Source organism: Trematomus bernacchii, unplaced genomic scaffold, assembly GCF_902827165.1.
Source record: "Trematomus bernacchii unplaced genomic scaffold, fTreBer1.1, whole genome shotgun sequence".
Lineage (NCBI taxonomy): Eukaryota > Metazoa > Chordata > Actinopteri > Perciformes > Nototheniidae > Trematomus > Trematomus bernacchii.
In genome coordinates, this window is record NW_022987547.1 from 6,168,224 (window position 1) to 6,188,298 (window position 20,075).

A 20,075-nucleotide genomic window follows, 5' to 3' on the forward strand; every position below is an offset into this window, starting at 1 on the left:
TAGGAGTGTGACATCAAGGGCTCGCCGTAGACAGCAACCTCAGGGAGTTTCATCAGCATGGCAGCCGGACACGCTCCTATCTGATTGTAATGTCATGTCTAATTTAACCTTTGAGCCTAGCCTTATTTATAGGATCGGATATATAAAATGCCCGATATATAGTGAGGTAGTTATAATCATACACAATCATACATTTCACCCTCTTTCTGTCTTCTGTCGCTCTGGTTTACTAGCGAGGCTTCTGTGTCAGTTGTGTTTTAACACCTGCTTTGAGAAGAGAGATCAGTCGTGTGGAAAAGCCCAACAGAAGCCTTCAAGGGCTGCGGATCACAAGCAAAGTCAAATATTTGGTTATGGAGCGGCGGGGAGGTGCATAGAAGAAATCTTTTCATCCCTCCTCCCCAGATGAGAATTTCTGCAGCTGTCAGAATGCATCTTAGGGTTTTGGGGAAGGAGTCCCGGCAGGTGACTGGGTGAGATACATGCACCAAAGGGGCTCATTACAATGTCCCTGTTTAGCCAAGCTGCTCACCATTGTTGTCATAAAGGGAAATATCACGGAATGTAAAGCTTCAGATAATATTCCCAACTGTATGAATGTTTACTTTGTATCAGCAAACATACTTTCTGTTAGTGCCAGAGAGGAAACAGAATATTGCTCATCTACTGATCTACTGTGCAATATTTTAAACAGATAACTTAAAGGTGGGGTAGGTAAGTTTGAGAAACCGGCTCGAGATACCCTTTTTGTTATATTCCATGGAATGCTCTTAACATCCCGATAGCAATGAATATCTTCAGTGCTTTGACAAAAAATCCATAAAAAAAATGTAATCTGTGGAAGCCGTAATACTGTAAAAAGCACGACCAATCATTTTAGTCGGCCCGGCTAAAATAACTGGATGGCCTACCTGCCTGTCAGCCTTCCATCTGTGCACAAACTTATCTCGTGCCCTCATTGGTCATGTGCGCGTTCGTGTGTGTTGGAGGAGGGGCTCTATAAGGAAGTGGCAGATTTTCTCCGGTTGTGTATTTTCAAATTCTAGCGATCTCGAGCCGGTTTCTCAAACTTACCTACCCCACCTTTAAACTTAAAAGTAATTGGTAGAAGAACAGCAAGTAGGGCAATCTAAGGAAGCCATCTTTTTTGAATAGGTAAATCGATTTTAGTACATTTTGAGCAAGTGTTTTAAAAGTCTATAAAACTTAAAACTGGTGCAGTAGATTGGGTTTTATCTTGGATTTCACTGTTAAGACTTGCTTCGGCCTCGAATGAAAACAACGAAAGGGAATAGGAGAGTTTCAAAGTGTGCACCCAAGGGCCTGGTAGATGCTTTTTTGGAGAGTATAAGCACTCCAATTGTCATTATGATACTCTAGTGCTATTGCCTTTATAGCAGACAATTTAAAAGCAGCATAGGTGGAGGATAGAATAACTGAGGAGTGAATTGTCACACTGGAGGAATATCTTCAGCGTGAGGTAGCTTTTAACTGCACTTTAAGTGCTGGTGCCTCAAGTAGGGGAGTCCAGGAATCTTGAATAATGAGGCAACCTTATCAGATTGTTGTGGTGAACAGAGAGCTACACTTTACAAATGGTCCAGAGCTTTAGGAAGTCACTACAGATAGATGACGCCAAGATGTTGCATATGATCCCCTTGTCTTCAGCCTTACCAAGGTCTTGAGAACAGATTTGGCTGAAAAAAGGGTGGAAACACAGAGAGATTTTGTAACCAATAAAATAACATTATGTAGAACTTGAGAACTAATTATTGGTACCAAATGTTCAGCCAATTGAATGGGCTGCATCAGGATTTACAAGATCACTGTGTCTCAGTTTCTTTTTTTTAGACCTCCCTGAACTTGACAAGTCTGAGCTTTTGCCAAAAGAGCACTTTGGAGATCTTTCAGAAAGAGCAGCAGAAATACAGTATGCTGCGAAAAGGACATCAGGGCAACTTGAAAAATGGTCGATGCTTCATTTGAGCTCTTATTATCATAGTATATGTTAAATGCTAACAAACAGAAGGTATGAAAGAGAATAATCAATGGTACCCCATGAATGAACCTCATTTCAGTTGCTTGTATCTGCAGTGAGGTTCAGTATAAAACCAGGATAATTGGCTGAGTTTCTTTATGTCAGTTGCCGACTGTCATCTCTACGCTCCAGTATTTTAGATATCTGCCACTGGGGAGTGTCAAAGAGATGTATGCGGTGGAGATGAGAAGAGGGCAGCATCCACTTTTTTCTTAGAGTGTGGAGCTATCGCAATCTGTGGCTATTTATCTGCATTTCCCTGTGGCTGACAGGGAATGTGGCTGAGCTTGGCTCTGGCTGAGATCCGTCCTTGGAAGTGTGTGAGCAGCGGACAGGCTGGGAGTCAGACAGATGCCCTCAGCTTACCACAGATCATTAATGCATGAGGAAGATGGAGATGGGCAGTATCCTGTTCCACTGGAGAAAAGGTCACAGCCAGTTGAGACTGCAGAGGAAAGACAACATGAGTTGAGGGTGCAGGTAGATTCAAATGATGGAAGTCAGATAAGAGCAGGAAAGTGGGGAGAGATAATTCAACCCTATTCAACCATTTGGTCTTCGTGGTATCTTTTGCACACGGTATAAAATAGTTATGGAAGCGTACTTCTTTGTGAATGTTAAATAGCAGCATATCTGTTTTACCCTTGAAATTGATGGCTACGTTTACATGGATGCCACCAACCAACCTATTGACTTTTTTACAAATAAGACTTTATTTTAAATAAATCTGATTTGTTAATAAAACCATCCATTTCCTATTAACATGCTAGGGAACAGAGCAAAAACAGATGGTCTCTTCGCTCAACTGTATTTAGGTTATCCTTGTACAGTATATATGCACAATTGTTCTCTTCCATTTTCCTTAAGGGAATACATGAGTGTATATTTTGATGGTGGAGCATCACAAAGGTGACTCCGCTGGGAGAAGAAAAATCATGAACACACATGAGATTGTACTCGTGTTGAGTACTCAAAATGACGAAACAATGGAAGAGACACAGAGCTGCATGTCTCACTCTGAAAATTATTTGGCATGCATTGTCGATACATAGTTTGATACATTTTTATAAATATTTAAAAGGCTCAACAAAAGAAATATACTTCAGCAATGGTATTCCTAAAGTTGGAGGATTCAAAATGACAATAGTGACAGAGGCCAAGCTCCAAAAACAACAGAATAACAACTATTTCCCATAATGCAACTCAGCAGAGCCATATTTTGTTGAACTTCCTGTGCATTGGGAATACAGCCTGCAACTACAAACTGAAATTATTTGGTGATGTCATTTGAGTAATTTTCTCAGACTTTACTTTTCTCTCTATATATTTAAAATGGACCTTTTAAAATGTAAAATTGTTGGAAAGTCCCATATCTATTGGATTTCCTGGTAAACAGGTTTTCTTCACAAGCCTCCACCTCTCTCTATTCATCCATCTCATGCTCCCTAGGAGAGTGACAGTGATGAACCATTGCAAACAGTTCCACACAATACCCACAATATCCATTATTAAATATTTCCAAATTTCCCCATCTCATTTAATTTTGCAGCCATGAGCAATTCACTTCGTTGGTGCAAATGTATATTGTGAGTGTGCTCATTCCACGTGAGACTCTGGAATCCGCTCTGTTCAAGCATGGCTGGGTAAATGGCTGTTGTGGCTGGGAGGTGGCATGTTGTGGCTGGCTGTCCCTGTCTCTCCTCAGCCAGCCCCTGAGTGTCCACGGGGGGGCCATAGCTTGCTTTCGCTTGCTGGACGGTGGCAGTAACGGGTGTGGCAGGGTGGGGTGGAAGGGCAGGGGAGGGGTGCACATACTTGCTCCTCATTGCCCCTCCATTATATGTGGTTGACCTATTTCGGCAGTGAGCAGCGCAGGAGGAGAGAGAGCTGGGAGGGGTAACATGGCGAAATCACAGGCTGACAGAAGACCCCTGGTGAGAGGAGCTGGGTGTGTGATTCCCTAATGCAGTCACCCCCCCCCCTACACTCACACAAAACAAACACACACTAACTGCCCTCCATCCAAACCAAGTGTTTTTTCCCTTTAACACATCCATTAACAGGTGTAAGGGCTGCGCGTGCTTGGGCATTTCTTTGTGTGTGTCTGCGTGGATGTTCTCATATGTGAGTGTTTCTCTACCTATTACTCTATGTGTTGGACAATGAATCAATATATCAAGATTTTATTATATTTATATAGATGTATTTGGATTTGTATCCCTTGGACTTAAACAACATTTACATTTGCAGACATGTGTCAGTGTTTCTAAATACAAACATGAACGGACTGAATACGCAATGAGTGTGTCAGGATGTTATCATTCGGACCTCATTCTCACATCAAACATAAAGAATGGCCTCATATTTGCAGTATTTGTTTGGTAAGAGTAAGCTTCCAAACAACAAAAAAGCCAAACCCTCTAAAGGAGGCGTGTCTTGTTTCTCCTTCTCTCTGTCGCTCGGATTTCTTACAACTTACTCGTTTTTTCAAGTGTAGTTTAGTATATAAATTGTCGTTTCCAGAATCAGATCCAAAGTGTTCACCTCAGATATATTTGAGATGCACTCTGGTTCGAGGTGTGATCTGCTGTCTATCTCAGCCGGATATGATAATATCCCGGATATATCTGATGCTCTGATACCGTGTTTGAACGGGGCCACACTGACAATATCTGTGTTTATGTGCTTCCACCTTTGTCAGTATTTATTACCCCATAAAGAAGCGGCACAATTACAGTATATTTTTCAGTAAAGATGTTTTTTCTGGAAACTCCCCCTTCACCCGAACAACCATGGGATCTGAAGGCAGGGAGGGCAGTGATTTAAGAGAGAGATGGCTATTTAGCTTAGAAAGGATGCAATCGATGATCCAAGCATATGGTGTATAGTGTACGGAATAAGATCCAATATCAATATGATACCCCATCCAATGTGTAATAGCAGCTATCTTATCATTCCCCTACAAGTCAATATAACAAGGGAAAGGAACGGCGTGAAATGGGCTGAGACAACAGCTTTTTTGTATCTTGTTGTTCCCTCTTAAACTAGCACAACAAGCCTGATGTGATTATTTGCTAAATCTGGCAAGCATAAAGTATTTCCAGGTGCAGGATTTGTACATTTGTTGAGTTATCTATTCTACACATCAAACTGTGCAGACATGAGATGCCCTCAAATGAACAATACTGATTCAAAGTCCTGAGTTAGCAGGTAAAGTTTTGGTACAAAATAACAAACCCAGCACCCTACTGCAATTGCAAATGTACTGCAGCCGATGTGCAGCAAAGCGTGATGCAATTCGGATTGAATGCTTACAAAGCACTTTTCTTTCAGGGCATAAACCCAGAAAGCATCTAGGCTAGCATTGAATAAACATGCAGAAGGAAAGGTGGTATCGAAAACAATAGGAAATTCTGCACCACAAAACTATTGTTAGGCAGCCAAACATGGTGCGATTCCTGCTTGATTCCTGTGCTGCCTCATTTGAGCGAGGGTACTGTAAAATGTACTGGATAGGCTTAAGCATCCTGATCCAAGAGGAATATTCTTTAACGCCTTGTCAATATCAAAGACCAGGTATGTCACATTTGCAAGGACACAGGCCCAATGCTATGTATTTTTATAAATGTGAGCTGAATAACAAGTGTTCTCAGGAGTAAATATATATAAGAAGCTGCATTCATTATTGTTTTAATTCCTGGGAAATCAATCTGCAGCTGGAGCAGCTAAGCCTAGTGCATGGGTGCAAGGGGAATGACTCCTGCTCTCTACCAGCGACATTATAAAGTTTATGAAAACCTATAGAAAATGAAGTAAAGTTGATGAACATAGATCAGCTTTTATAGTATGATATGACATTCCTAATTAGAACAAACAATCCGGTCTCTGGGGTACAATACAAATGCATTGGCAGTGCATTTACAGTGAATAACCATCTGATTTGTTAGTGACAGCTGTCACAGTTTGCTGAGCAGTCTGTTGAGAAACAGTCTGATTTCTGATCAGCTGGTCAGGGTGCTTCTGACAGCGATGCTTGTTAACTTACACTGGCTAGCTCCATCCTTGTTTTTGCTACAGTGAATCATGACAGTATTCTCAACAAAAATGCTGCCATGTTTTTTCAGAGCCCATCCAATGCGCTCTGCACAGTTAGTAAAGAATTAGCATGTTGCGAGCTTGTGTAACAGTATTAAGATTTTAACAGCATTACAGCCATATCTAACACTTGTGCTGTTGGGCTGAAAGCAGCATAATAAATTGCTGGAAAAGCGGATAGAGTTTGTGTATTTGTGTAGTGTGGTGCCCCGTGCATGTGTGAGTGCATGTCATAACCCTCAGGGCCATATACCGAGTCATGTCTATTAGCTGGCTATTGCGGCCTGGTTCTTGTTTTTATTATCAGCATCATAACGGTGGTTTGTGTGTGCCCTTTAATATATCACCTCCTGCTCCCCCTCTACTGATCCCGGGGCTAAGATTTATGATTCTGCATTACATCTGCCTTGTCACATTAATTCAGCCATCACACACAGACACATGTACTCACACGCAAACACATACCTCCCCCCCACACACACACACACACACCTAGAGTTACACCATCAAAGCCTGTATTAGGGCATACACCCATGTTTGGTGTATTACGGCACACAGTAAATCCTGATCTCCTCATTTCCCATCACATCTGAGGTGTAGTTTAGTAGATGGCTGCAGGTTTCAGCTCAGCAGCAGGGCTGGGAACACAGAAGAGGATACAGTTCTCAAGAGAGAACATTTAACAACAAAAAAAGGAGATCTTAAAGCACTATATGCCTTTTCGTGGTTTCACAGATTGCAATTTTGATTGACGAGATGGCGAGAATAAGATTTAGGAGGTAGATGTGAGTATGGAGGCTGTGTGGGTGTGTCTCTGGGGATTAAGCAGGCAGCCAGATTCAGTGACAGACATGGAGAATATACCGTGCTCTGGGGACTGTGTCTCACACATTCTGTCCTTCAGATAAAGTGCTGCCAGTGATTCTTTCCTCCTTTTTGTGTTAGGAGGGTTGGACATTTGAGTGCTTCGGGATATACAGTGCATGTGTGAAGTGTGTACACATGTAGGGGGTGGCACATACTCTACGGCATTCTTACATTGACAACACCCTATGAAGGACAGACTGAATAGTTGCCTTTTTTGCTGTCATTAGGGATGGTGATCATTATTGTCCCCATTAAAACACCTATGCGTGCGTTTTTTGCCCTTTCCTTGCTGTTTAAAAATATGTCATTTTAAGCATTATGTCACTGACTTCTGCATTGAAAGAACAACTAAAGAAAATGAATCAGTATGAACATTGGAATCATGTTTTGCCATTAAATGACACCAATAATAAAGATAAACTTAGGCAGTCTCCTTGTTTTTCCCATATTCACTGTTTTCCTGTTGACACCATTTTTTAGGTAACATGCCTACTGTATCTTCTATAAACATTTTATAACAGCACCAGGGTTGGACTCAATACCATCCTTTTGAGTTTCAGTTTGACCATGTACTGCTTCCTCTTTATTCTTAGGGCACATTTTCTTCCAGAGCTAATATTTTGATGTAGTTGTGAGGCGTACATTTAAGAAAAACCTTCTTTAAAGCTTAAAATCACACCTTTCTACATTAACTTTTGACGTTTATAGTTTATCTCATGGTATATTAATGTGGCAGCCTGTTGGATCAATTCTTTTTTTATGATGTGGTGATCTGGTTGTCATATCACCCTCTTTCTCTTTGTGTGTTTTGCATTTCGATTTTCTTTTTGTCTTTTCACTGGTGGCAGAACGGGGCTGCCCGCTGTTCTGAGCCAATTAGCCAAAATAGAGGCATTGCATCAAACCATTGGGCACAGTGTGGGGTCAGAGAGTGCAACACGTCTCCTTTGACAAGAACCGCTCCACTCCAGAGCCCGGCGATCGGTAAGAGGTAGTGAGAAGGCCCTGTCTGGCATTGGGGCACCCAGGGGTGTGACATGTGACAAGTGAATGGGCATGCCAGTTTGTGCTAAAAGGACCAGTCGTTATGGCTGCAAGTGAAGTCAAGCAAGAGGCTTCTGTATGCTTTAAACTGTATTAAAGTGTTTGTGCATCAGTGAATGTGTGTGTTTGTCAAGCAGTGGGTGGGCCGGGAGGCACATGGGCATGACACATAATCATATTGACACCTGTCATTGAGGCCTTGAAGCATAAAGACAGTTAATTGGGGTTCGCATTGGGACTGTCTGTCTTTGACGCCCTCCTCTACCTCTTTGGAAGGTGCTGTGTCGGACCCACCACTCCTTCCTTACACCCCTTACCCACGCTTGTCTCTCCCGCGGACTTTACTCAGAGAGCGATGTCTGTGCCGCACCGCACTGCACCGTAAATTAGTCCCGAGTGGTGACATGGTGCTTGCTGGGTAATTTGGACAATGGGGCGTTTGACAGCTCACCCATCACAGCTACAGCGCCCCAGGGAGCCACTACTCCTCCTGAGCTTTTCTCTCTCTCCTTGCGCTCTCCTCTCCTCTCTTGGTGCTGATGGAGTGACTCTCTAAGTAGCAGCATCATTCTCCAATCAACCACCAAAATGGCTTTTCATCCAGGAGGGAGCAAATGTGTGGAGGGGAGGGGAAAGGGTGGGAATATACAGTTTAGAGAGGACGTTGAAAAACCATAACTACTGAAGAGTGAGCGGAAAAGCATTTAGACCCGCAGCAGAAAACCTGAGATTGTAAGTAAGAGCAATAAAATACCAGGATCGTACTATGTGAATAAATAGATGAAAAATGTTACTTGGTCATGCATTAAAAAGCATTCAATTAATAGCTACTTTAAAGTAATGCAGCTAACAGATGTATACAACATTTCAGTATCAAAGACCAAAATAAAGGAATGGAAAACAGCTTTTTATTTGCCAGTGAGAATTACCTGGTGGTTCATTGAAGCAATGTGACCTTTGCTCGTCTGAGATGTGATTTGTACATTTTAACCAGTTGTGCAGATGGTGTTGATGTCAATACCACTTGAGCACCATTTGTTCATATTACAGAGATCGCTAACCTATAGTCATTCCATCCCTTTACATAATTCTCTTACTTACTCTTTGTTAGTCATGGACTAAAGAAGGTGGATACCTCTGGATATCTTACTATAAATAGGGACTATTATATTGATTTTAAGCAATTTATATCAGTTTGTGTTTGAAAGAAAACAGTTATCATGCGAAAAATGTATTTTAAAACAATGAAAGTCTGATTTTTTTAAATGCCATATGCAGTGCCATCTGTTTTCTATTTGTAAATGGTAAATGGACTTCATTTCTATAGTTCCACCCCATCCTTACCTGACGTTGTGCTTTTCAGTTATCCTACGATTCGCTCAATGGGAGCAACTTTGAGTTCACTGTTTTGCCAAAGGACAATTTTAGATATAATCAGGAAGAAGTAAGAGATGGATTTTGAACCACTACTCTTGTGAAATACAGACTCTTCTTTTGCGCCAAAGCCGCTACAATTTATAGATCTTTTACTTAGAATTTGGCACAACTTCTTAATTTCATATCCACATTTTCCCCACTTTTCTTTAATGCTATTACCGGAAGAAGTGTCTGACCTTTTTTTTTTTTTTATGAAAATGATGAGCTTTAATTATCATGATGTTTTGACCTTGCCTTTCCGGGTGCTGTGATGGGACTGGACAGACAGTAGCCAAGGCCTAGCATGACCCTGGCAACCACCAGCTGCCTCCTGCCAGAGTGGAGCCAGAGAGGACCGAGTGAAGGTCAGGGATAAGGACCAGAGAGAACGTGTAAACACCCCCGATGAGAAAGACATGACTGGCTGCACAAAGACAGGAAGAGAGTAATGTTGATGTGCTCTGAAATTGATTAACTTAATGATTGCTTTCACGTTATGTTATTTTTTTTTAAGAGATTCTCCCTTTTTTTCTGGCTTTTTAATAACCTAACGTCACCACAGGAGATGGATAAAAGGGGGAAGGGTAAACACAGGGTACTGTTTATTGGGTAAATGTCCATTTCTTAGTAGATAGATTTGAAATGCTTATCTCCAGTCCCACGACTGCGCTCTTTTCAGCTGTGTGTGTTTGCTCTTTACTGCAGTGGGCTAAATCAATTTGTGAAGATTCATTTTTCCAATTACATCACATACTCTGGTAAAGATAAGACCCATGAATTGGGCCGCTATATAATGCCCTGATTGAATTATTCATTTGGTTTATTTGGCTATTTTTGTGAGCAAGGGCTCTCTCCGGGTCGTTGTGATTCTGGCCTGCATTGACTCTGAGCCGTGAACTGATTGGGAGGTTAATGTTGGAGCCACCTGACTTTCAACTCTAAGGACAGATTTTTCTAGACTTCTCCTAGTGTGATGGCAAGATTCCCCAGAGATGAAATATGAGTGTGTTTAGCAGAGAGGCTCAGATAGGACAGGGCGAGAGAGGGGTCACTTGCCACTAACGGTAATCAATAAATACCTGCTGCAGCCAAGCGTTAGGCGGTGGTCCCCTGCAGATAAAGTGTGTAGACACATTAGTGTATATAAAGCAGTTGGTTGGAAAGAGACATTAGAGTGGAAGTAAGCCTCTGCTCACGTTGCCTGTTTCTCATGGAGCTTCTAAAGGATTTTGCTTTTAAAACAAAAGCCATACATATTGATTAGAGCCACTGTGATGCACTGGGATGTATAAGTCCAATACTAACAAGTATTGACTAGAAGAGGCCGTTACCATTGATTTATGTTCACTCAATATAATGGGTAGGTGTGCTCAAAGCACATTTATAGGTAGATCTGATTGACAGCCTATTTATCCTGCTTCAATTGACATGACAGCTGAGTGGTTTATTATTCTGCTTGACCACTCAGCTGCAAACCACCTCTCGTCCTTCTCCATTGCGGCATAGCAAAACATTGGCTAGTAAAACTCCCCAGTGTTTGCCTATCTGGTCAACCACTTACTGATCTTTTTCTCTATATCTTGAGCGGGAAGATATATAAGAATGATGAGAAGGCCGAGTGGAAAGAAAAGTGAAAGGTAGAAGGCAAGAGGGACAGAGATGAGGGTGAAGAGGATAAATAGGAATAAAGCAGGAATGAAGAGGGAGGAGATTTATGCCAGTGTTCATCCTCGTTCATGCTTGACTCTCCCCTGATTGAAGGGAAACATTGGCCCCACTGATACAGTGCTTTCCTTGGGACAATAAATCTACGTGAGTACAGATAAAATAGAGAGAGCTTATCTTGCACAGTGGTGTCAGAGCCCAGCATTCTAAAGCTGTTATCACAGACACTCGCACACAATATATGGTGTGAGAAATGCAGTCTAACAGATATTCAGCATAGGCGTACAATACAGGAGAATAGGTGATAGATCCACTATAGCTCTGGACGTTATACAAAGCATTGAGTGCATAGTGCACAAACTGTATGTGTTTGTGGAACTGCATTTTCATGTGTATCAATTTCACACATAACTCTGCCCTTATCTTTATAACATTGTAGTTATTGCGTTTTGGATTTGGATGGAGACCCTATCGTCAGTTTAACTACAAAGATAGACTTCCATTTTTGATGGTTCAGTACATAGCAATCTTGTTTGTGCTCTTCCTGACATGTCATTTCTGCTCATTAGTAATCACATTTCCAGAAAATTTTTCCTGGAACATCGTCTTCGACTTATTATTGACGTATGATGTCAAACTGTAAAATTACCGGAGCATTTGTCTACTGAAGTGCATTTTGTGAAAAGGCGATAAAGGAGAAGCTGAAGCCCAGGATAAAAGTCATCGCAGTCTGGAAACTGACTCCCTGTCTAATGTGTTGTGGATGTTTTGTTATCAGTGTTCACTGTTCTCAGCATAAAAGACCTCATTAGCGTGACTATGGTATTGATGGTCCGGTAATAGTGGTGTACTGATTGCAGTGGTAAGGGGTAATAAAGATTCAGGAGGTATTGCTGTAGCTCATTTTAAGTTGTACTTGAACTCCATTTGCTGGATGATTCTTAATATTGGCAGCCAGTGCTCATTTCTAATGGAAACTATTGATGTAAGCTAGTCATTAACCCCCGGTAGTGTCTGAGATTCGGTGGGATGATACTCACAGACAAAGTTAAAGCAAAAATACTGCCAATATAAACTTGTTGAAGAAGTACTCTGTAGGAAACTTGGACTCTGGCTAATTGGACAAGTTGTGTGGGTTGGTTAGCTGTTCACCACATTCTGAGTAGACCAACAGGTTGCAAACTAACCTCACACAGTAAATGTGCATCTCTTTGTGTTTGGTGTGGGTGTTGTGCACCTCTCCATGCAACAGTTTATATATTTACATTACATAAATACCGTTTTTTTCTGCTCAAGATTTGGCTCTTAGTGCACATTTCTTTAAGAGCTTGGTGTTTTTTGTCTTACCTCTAAGGCTGTGTTTTTGTTCTGTGTAGGTGTGCCAGTGCACAAATTTAACTTTGTTCTGCTTATGTCCAAAAATGTAATCATCCCTTAATATTGCTTCACTCCCACAGCTTTTGCGGCTAACTCGAGCCAAAGAGGGGCTGGCTGCCAAGACCCTCTCATGGCTCCTTTCATCCCACTTGATAAATTTGATTAATTCTCATCTTCATTAAATTGTTTTTATCCTCAAGACGCTTTGCCTTCTACTTGATGGATTCATTGACAACGAAAGATAGCAAATATTATTCTTTCATTTATTTTGTGGGCAATACTGTATGCAGCTCATTTAAAACTTTTTGTAATTGTAATGTGGAACTGATCTAAAATTCAACTAATATTCAATTTGAGTATTCAAATATTCATTAATAAGACTCACAATATGAATTAGAAAAACTCACCCCAATTACAGAGGAAAATATAATTTGAATAAAAGAGCTGCGAGGACATATTTCATTAAATTTTAAATACTCAATATGGAGGCAAATTTTCTGATTGAAATCAAGCCTGCAGAATAAAAAATGCTTGAAAAGATCCATATTGCATATCAAACAGTGGCGGCCATATTAATGTTCCTATTAAAGGGATAATAAGGGAAAGCTAAAAAAGATAGAGAAAAGCATGTCATTATGCATGTTTCATTTGTAAAAGGAAGGTCAGTATCAGGTTTTTGATTAACCATAGCTATATGTTAAGATTACATCATCTTGAACATGGAGCTGCAGAAACCTTCAAAGTATGTTATCATGAAATGTCCCTCATTGCATATGAATGGAGACAGTGGGAGAAGAGCCAGAAAAAAGTAATGTTTCTCTTTGAGCTTCTTGTTGCTCTCAGTATTCTGTTCACCAGGGAGGGAGGTGTTGAGTGTTGGGATTTGGGGGGGTTGGTGGGGGTGCAGTGTGATTGGAAGTAGTCAGGGTCTTTCATTTTGTCATGTGGTGTCTTTTTTCATTTCTGGGCTGATTTTTCACTGGAGGGCTAGTTTCATTCACTTGAATTTATTATTTCTCGCACTGAGGAAGTTGATGAATTTCGAATATCTGTGAGCGAGTTTGTGTGTGCCTCTGTGCGCATTAATGCTGGCGCGGGGGTATGTGTGTGAGCATGTGAGACGCGCGACTCTCAGTGTGTGTGAGGGAGGGACGCTTTCATGGCTGTTTCAGATCTCTCTGCCTCACAGTTCGTCAGAGCGAGGGAGCCAGGAGGGAGAGAGAGAGAGGGAGAGAGAGAGAGAGATGGAGAGATAATGGGAATGGAGGGTGAAAGAAGGGTAACACAATCTTTAATGAGTTTCCTTGGCTGTCTTTGCCTGTTTCTGGGTCAGGGTCCCCTGACTAAGGATGTGGGTGGACTGAGGACTATGGAGCAGAAAAGAACAGACTAAGCCAAGGTCTGCTGAAATAGACTTCTACATTAAAGAGTCATCACCTTCATAAAGACATAAAAGGACGACAAGCTCGACAATGTTTCAAGTTTCTTTTCTTGTTTAGACAGCAGAAGATGAACGTTTTTTAAAACAGCTAATGATCTTGTTCCGGCTCCTGATTGCACCCACACGAACACAAACTGAAAGGAGGTGACTCTGAAAGGTCAGCGGTCACCTAAGGTTGTACTGCCTCTGCTCAATTAGCAGCCGGTTAGGAAGTTAGCTCAAGTTGGAACTTTTTTCTGACGGGAAGCAGCACACTCACAAACATACAAAGAGAATTCTCCGGCGTCATACCGACATACACAAACACTTTCACAACAGTACACAGACAAACCCTCCTCCCTCGCAATGAGGAGGGTGACTTTGGTCAGTTTCTGATTGGCTGCCCCTGCCCTTTCATTTCCTAGCAATCAACTTCAATCTGTGGCAGGTATGGAGGGAGAGATAACATTAGAGAGACATCGTGGGGAGATATCTGCTCAGCCGAGACATTATTTAGTGCTCCCAAAGCATCCAGGAGGCAACCTCTGTCAGACAACAAGGCTCCAGCGTGTCCACACAGGACTGGGAGACGGGTAGATAGAAGGACATGGAAGAATTACTGATGGGCTGATAAACTCTTTTGTTATCCGAACAGTCTGCCTTCCTGTTTCTGTCCTCCTGTGCTATGTTTCCGTCTGTCTGCCCAACTGCATTTCGATGTCTCAATCTATGTCTGTCTGGCCGAGTTACTTTTACCGTCTCTCTCTGTTCTCCCTCCGTCTCACCTTCAGTTTCTCAGTGTATCGCTCTCTCTACTCTGCCTTCTTTCTTTCACACTTGTGAATAATTGATGTCTACCGGTTCGATGGTAAGAATAGAACAGTTCTGGAGGTGACAAATGGGGTGGCGTATAGGCTTCATCCTCTTCTCTTCAAAGAGTTAGAAAGTTAGCCGCGCTCGCTCGTGGGCGTGTATGCCCATATATTTGTGTGCTTGCAATGTTTAGTTGCACTGCGAGCATGTGTTTGTGTGTGAGCGAGTGCACGCACATATGCCGTTGTGTGTATGTGATTTAAGACAGGGAGATGAAAGGGAGTTGTAATTACAGGGAAGCGTATCTGTCTAGTGCAGAAGTATCCGAGGAATGGCACAAACTGGGCCAAAAGCCTGAGGTCATTAGATGTGCTGCATGTGTGTGTGCATGCGTGCATGTGTCTGTGAGCTAGTGTGTGTCTCTGTGATAGAGACAAAAGCAAAGAGAAAGGGAAGGAGCAAGAGAGAGACTGTGAGACAGAGAGAGATCAGCTTATAACTTCAGTTCCTCAGAGTCAACCTCTGAACTCTGCTTCTCATTATTGGCTCTGCCTCTCTGGTTTCTCAGCAGTAGCTGGTTGTGGTTAGACCAAGCAAGGCCGAGTTTCTGTAAATCCATGCAGCCTTATTGCCTGAGAGGAATCCCAGAATTTCCTGCGCTCTAAAATACACTTGTGTAAACATTCCAAAATATCAAATGATAGGGATTTCACTGTGTGCTGTGTGAGTGGATAATCCCATGCAAAGACTGTGGTTATAATACACTGTCCCTCTGTCGCTTGTCTGCTTTTCTTTCCCTCACAACCCATTTCTTATCTCTCTTTCTGGGGATTTCTGCCTCTGTTTTCCCTCCATTCATCTTCCCTTTCATCTGATCCTCACTTCCTCCATCTCTCTCTTCGCAGTTGACGATGACTTCATTGGTCTTGGCGATCTTCCGGAGACATTCCCTTCAGACCCCCCTGAGCCTCTGCCTGTGTTCTTGATGGAACCGGAGGAGGCCTATATAGTGAAGAACAAGCCGGTCAACCTGTACTGCAAGGCCACGCCTGCAACGCAGATCTACTTCAAGTGTAACAGCGAGTGGGTTCACCAGAAGGAGCACACTGTGGAGGAGCGGGTTGACGAAAACTCTGGTGAGTAAAATATTTGTTTTGATGAACATAATGACATCAATTCATACCACATACCACTGCAACCTTTTTATAATTCATGTCTTTTATTTGTTTTGCCAACAATTTCCACTCCTGGTATTTGTATGCTTTGGTTTGACTAACTCAAAACAGGATTAGTGAAAGATCATAGTATTGGTTAAATATTGAATAAACTTAACCTGAAGCATGACACAACATTTATTGTTTTTTATGCCTTAAAATGCACCCCTGCTTCCATCCTATGACTTCTGTGTACTGTAAGTGCATCCCACTTCCTGGAAAGGCAAACATTTTCATTATTCAGGTAGCAAATGTGGGCATTATCATCTTTTTTGGCAGGTGGGCAAAACATGTTTGCACAAACATACACACAATGTTTATTTTCTTATCGCTCTAAAAGCTAGTTTGTTTGATCAAAAGTGGCATCACCTTATCTGCAGGCTGACTAGCCTGATTCAGAGTTTCACAATAAGAACATTTTTCTTATTTTTTGGGGCATCCTCACACTTCAACTTATTGTGTGTGTGCCTTTGATTGTGTGTTTATGTTTGTACAATTCTAGTGGAAGTAAAGGTAGTGAAGTTCAAGCAGGGTTGTTTTCAACAGAAGTCAGCCCCTGAAGGCACCAGAGCCATTACACACAACAGCCTAGCACTGATTGGCTGCATTCAGCTCCTGTATAGGAAATTGAGTTCTTTCTGTCGCCCACAGGTACCAATCACATCGCATTTACCCTTTTCATCCCACTGTTTTGCCACACACACGTCTGCATGCTCAGACACAGACAACCGGACAGCTGCTCCATCACTTTGATTTAAATGTTTAAGCACACACTTATAAACCCTTCAAGGTCTGTTTGTTGTATGTTGCAAGTGCTCTTTTACTGAACTATATGAAAAATACAGCATTGTTGCAAGCACACAAAGCAGTGTTGTAACCAGCACAAATATAAAAGGAGTATTGAAAAAAAGACCTGAATGGCAACTTAAAATCCTTTCACTTTGACCTGGTGTACTTTAGGAAGACTTCACAGATTTGAGGATGTGTTTCTTGGTTTTGATTATGACAAAGAAGAGGGCGAAGGTATCAGTGGTTCTTAGCCTGAATGTCAGAAGGTTTTGTGCTAAAAGCATCAACATAGAAAACATCCCACACATCACACGAGCACCCACTCTACACAGCCATATCCACAGGCTATTTACTGCACAGATATTCATTCATTTATGCCCTTGCGCCCCCCACATAAACACACACACACAACAACGCTGGAGCCCAGTGGATGTGTGTAGCCTTTCTCAACCCACTCCTTTGCTCTCTGATTTCCCCAGATTGACAGAAAAGGAGCACTGATAGAAACTGGCCAGTTCGGTCAATACAACTGACAGTGTAGCTTGAAGAAATTGGATCACTCCCTCTCTCCCTTTCTCTCTCCACACCCCCTGTTTCTCTTTTTCTTACGTCCTGTCTCCATGTCTCACTTTCATGTTGGCGAGAGCTCATGATCTTGTAAAAATAAGACGAAATAAGAGATAATGAGATTAAGAAAGTGCCAGAGACTGAGGACAGGAACAGCAAACGTCTGTGTTCAATTAGGCTACAGGCGAATCTCTATCCAGATGTTGGAAATGCTCACAAGACAACTGCGTTCTTGCTTCACTTCATATACATAAACAGGGACAACACAGAAGTTTGTTTGAATGCAGCAAATTAGTTTGGAACTTTAAATAGAGCACTGGTATTGAAAGGCTTAACAATAGGGTTGGAGTTTAAATCTCCCAAATAATAACAATAATTTTCATAAATGCATAGAAAAGCAACTTCCTACTGAAAGTATAATTTGTGTGGCATCAGTAGTTGCAATGTTATTAGCAATAGGGGGCTTGATTCACTGACAGCCTATCCCTGCACAATGGTTTCACAGCAAGAAACAACTTACCTACAGCTCTCCCTTGGGCCTTTTAAAGAGACCTCATGCCGGTAATATGCCTGTCTAAAGTATTTTTAATTGGATGGGACACAGAGTGGGCCATGTGTTGCGAAAGTGACACTAGCGTGGTTTAATTTCTACAATTTCAAATAGAAATGCTTTGTCGATTTGGGAGTTGAAACACATGCATCTGATGTTGTTAAGGTTCAGTTTGCTCAGACTAAGGAAGTTTCATTTGTGTACAAAATGTACCATGAGCCACTCTGATGTAAACTCAGATATTGAATAGGAGCATACATAAAAAGAAGCCATAGATTGCACGTACAACATGTGACTTAGCAGGAGGCAAGAATGAAAAGGTGTTGAGAAGGAACAAAGCTAAAAGGCAATTTTTACAAATGGCCTCCTGTAGTGATGATTTAGCTTCAGAGAGTCACCATGCTGTCACCTGAACACAGTACCATTTACCTCCCAGTGTTGAGGGCCGTTGTGAGCAAAACGAGCATTGATCTGAGCGGCAAATTAATTATAGTATAGTAGAAACTACTAATGTAATATACACTGGAGACAGCTTGTCACTCTGTTTGAGATATGAGTTAGAAGATCAAAGATGAGTACTCTTCATCTGGTCGGATAATCCCAGCACTTACCCCCCTCCTCCTCCTCCTCCTTGAGTTCTCCTTCAACAACCAATGCCTCCTTTTCTCCCCGACTTGTCTGATCAATAATCTTAGCCAGTGCTAGGCTAGCTCACTTTAATGACCACATTAATAATGAATCATCTCCAACGAGGAGCCTACTCCAGCCTATTAATGGGACCTATTGTACAATCATTTCTGCTAATGGCCACGTTGACGTGTGAAGTAGCCCCTCATCGCTGGTCGTGACATGAGCCACACTTGCTTTGGCCCTCTTGGTTTCAAATTGAGTGGAAGTCTGTGTCTGCTTTGTTGTTATCATTGTAATGCTATACAGTCTACTAAGAGCTGCGAGCTGAGCAAACACATGAAGTCACTGGATGAGGTCAGCCGGCTCACTTCAGAGCCTTTCTCTTCTGCTAGAGTGATCCTGCTGATGTGTTTCAAATGCACCACGTCAGGAAGAGTTTAATCCTGCTCTAGTATCAACCATGAAGTCATATAGTCCACTCTTAGAGTCGTCATCGTGACTTGAAGCTATTCTACGGTACAGAGGGCTTTTCTTACAGACAGATAATTCACAACTATAACCCTATTCAGAAACTTTGTGAGCACACACAGAGAATTAAACGATTCTGGCGCGTGTTTTACACCCTTAGAGAATTCATTTTCTTAATATTGTTTCCACTATTGATTTTCCCTCTCCTACTCTGTGTGTGATCTTCACACTTCTATCACATCCATACTTGACATTCCTCAACCAACACTACACATCTTCTCAGACACATTGGCATACAGTACAGACAACCACAGACACACATCCTTGGACCCATGTGGACACACGCATACATGCAGAGGAAAATGCGCACACAACAGACGCGGCTGTTCTTCTGCCTGTCGGCACACTGTGTAAATTTTACATGAGAGCTAAGCTGGTGTGTGGGATGTCACTGTGCTTGCTGTGTGTGTGCCAGAACAAGGAGGCTGTGTGAATGCACTGAACCTGAAGTAAAATGGCATGTTTATTTTTTAACCATCCAGTCTCCTTGCATTTTTCATTCAATCACAAATTCTGAGAAGTACTGTGTAAATCCACTTGCACTGTAAGACAGATCCTGAACCTTTGTACACAAATATGAAGGTAATGTGTATTTGGATAGACATACAAACCGAGCTTACTGTAGATGCCGTCAGTCTCACTTGGGTAGAAACCTCTATTCATTAAGATTTCTTCTCCATAGCAGACTATATTATAATGATTTGTATGCTTTGTGATACTCGTTCCTATCACTATGCAATACAATTCGCCATGAAAGATAAACTGAATTACATTTTTGGGAAATTAAAGGAACATAGCAATTATCATTTTCCAATCATCTAGGTAAAAGATAAAAGTTGATGATTAAAGCTTTCTTGATACATATATTAAAGTATGAGTGAGCTTACGGAATTTAAACTACACAGATTTTAACATTTCAATTTTAAATGACTGGCAGAGGTTCACAGTATGCCTTAAAAAGGTCAGTTTTATCTCTCGTTCAGCAGGTAGTGAATCACTTTGTATTGAATTAGATTTCAGGCAAAGATAAGGTTACTCATCGAATGAACATTTGAACACGGT

At 41.7% G+C, this 20,075-nt stretch overlaps 1 protein-coding gene across 3 annotated transcripts in view; it reads left to right on the forward strand.

Annotated features, from left to right (window-relative positions):
- unc5c (unc-5 netrin receptor C) overlaps positions 1–20,075 on the forward strand; it is a 103,908-nt gene that overhangs the window by 42,575 nt on the left and 41,258 nt on the right. For all 3 annotated transcript variants that reach the window (XM_034123500.1, XM_034123501.1, XM_034123502.1), the window contains exon 2: positions 15,641–15,871. In XM_034123500.1, coding sequence (XP_033979391.1) covers positions 15,641–15,871 — 231 coding nt within the window. The remainder of the gene's footprint in view (positions 1–15,640; positions 15,872–20,075) is intronic.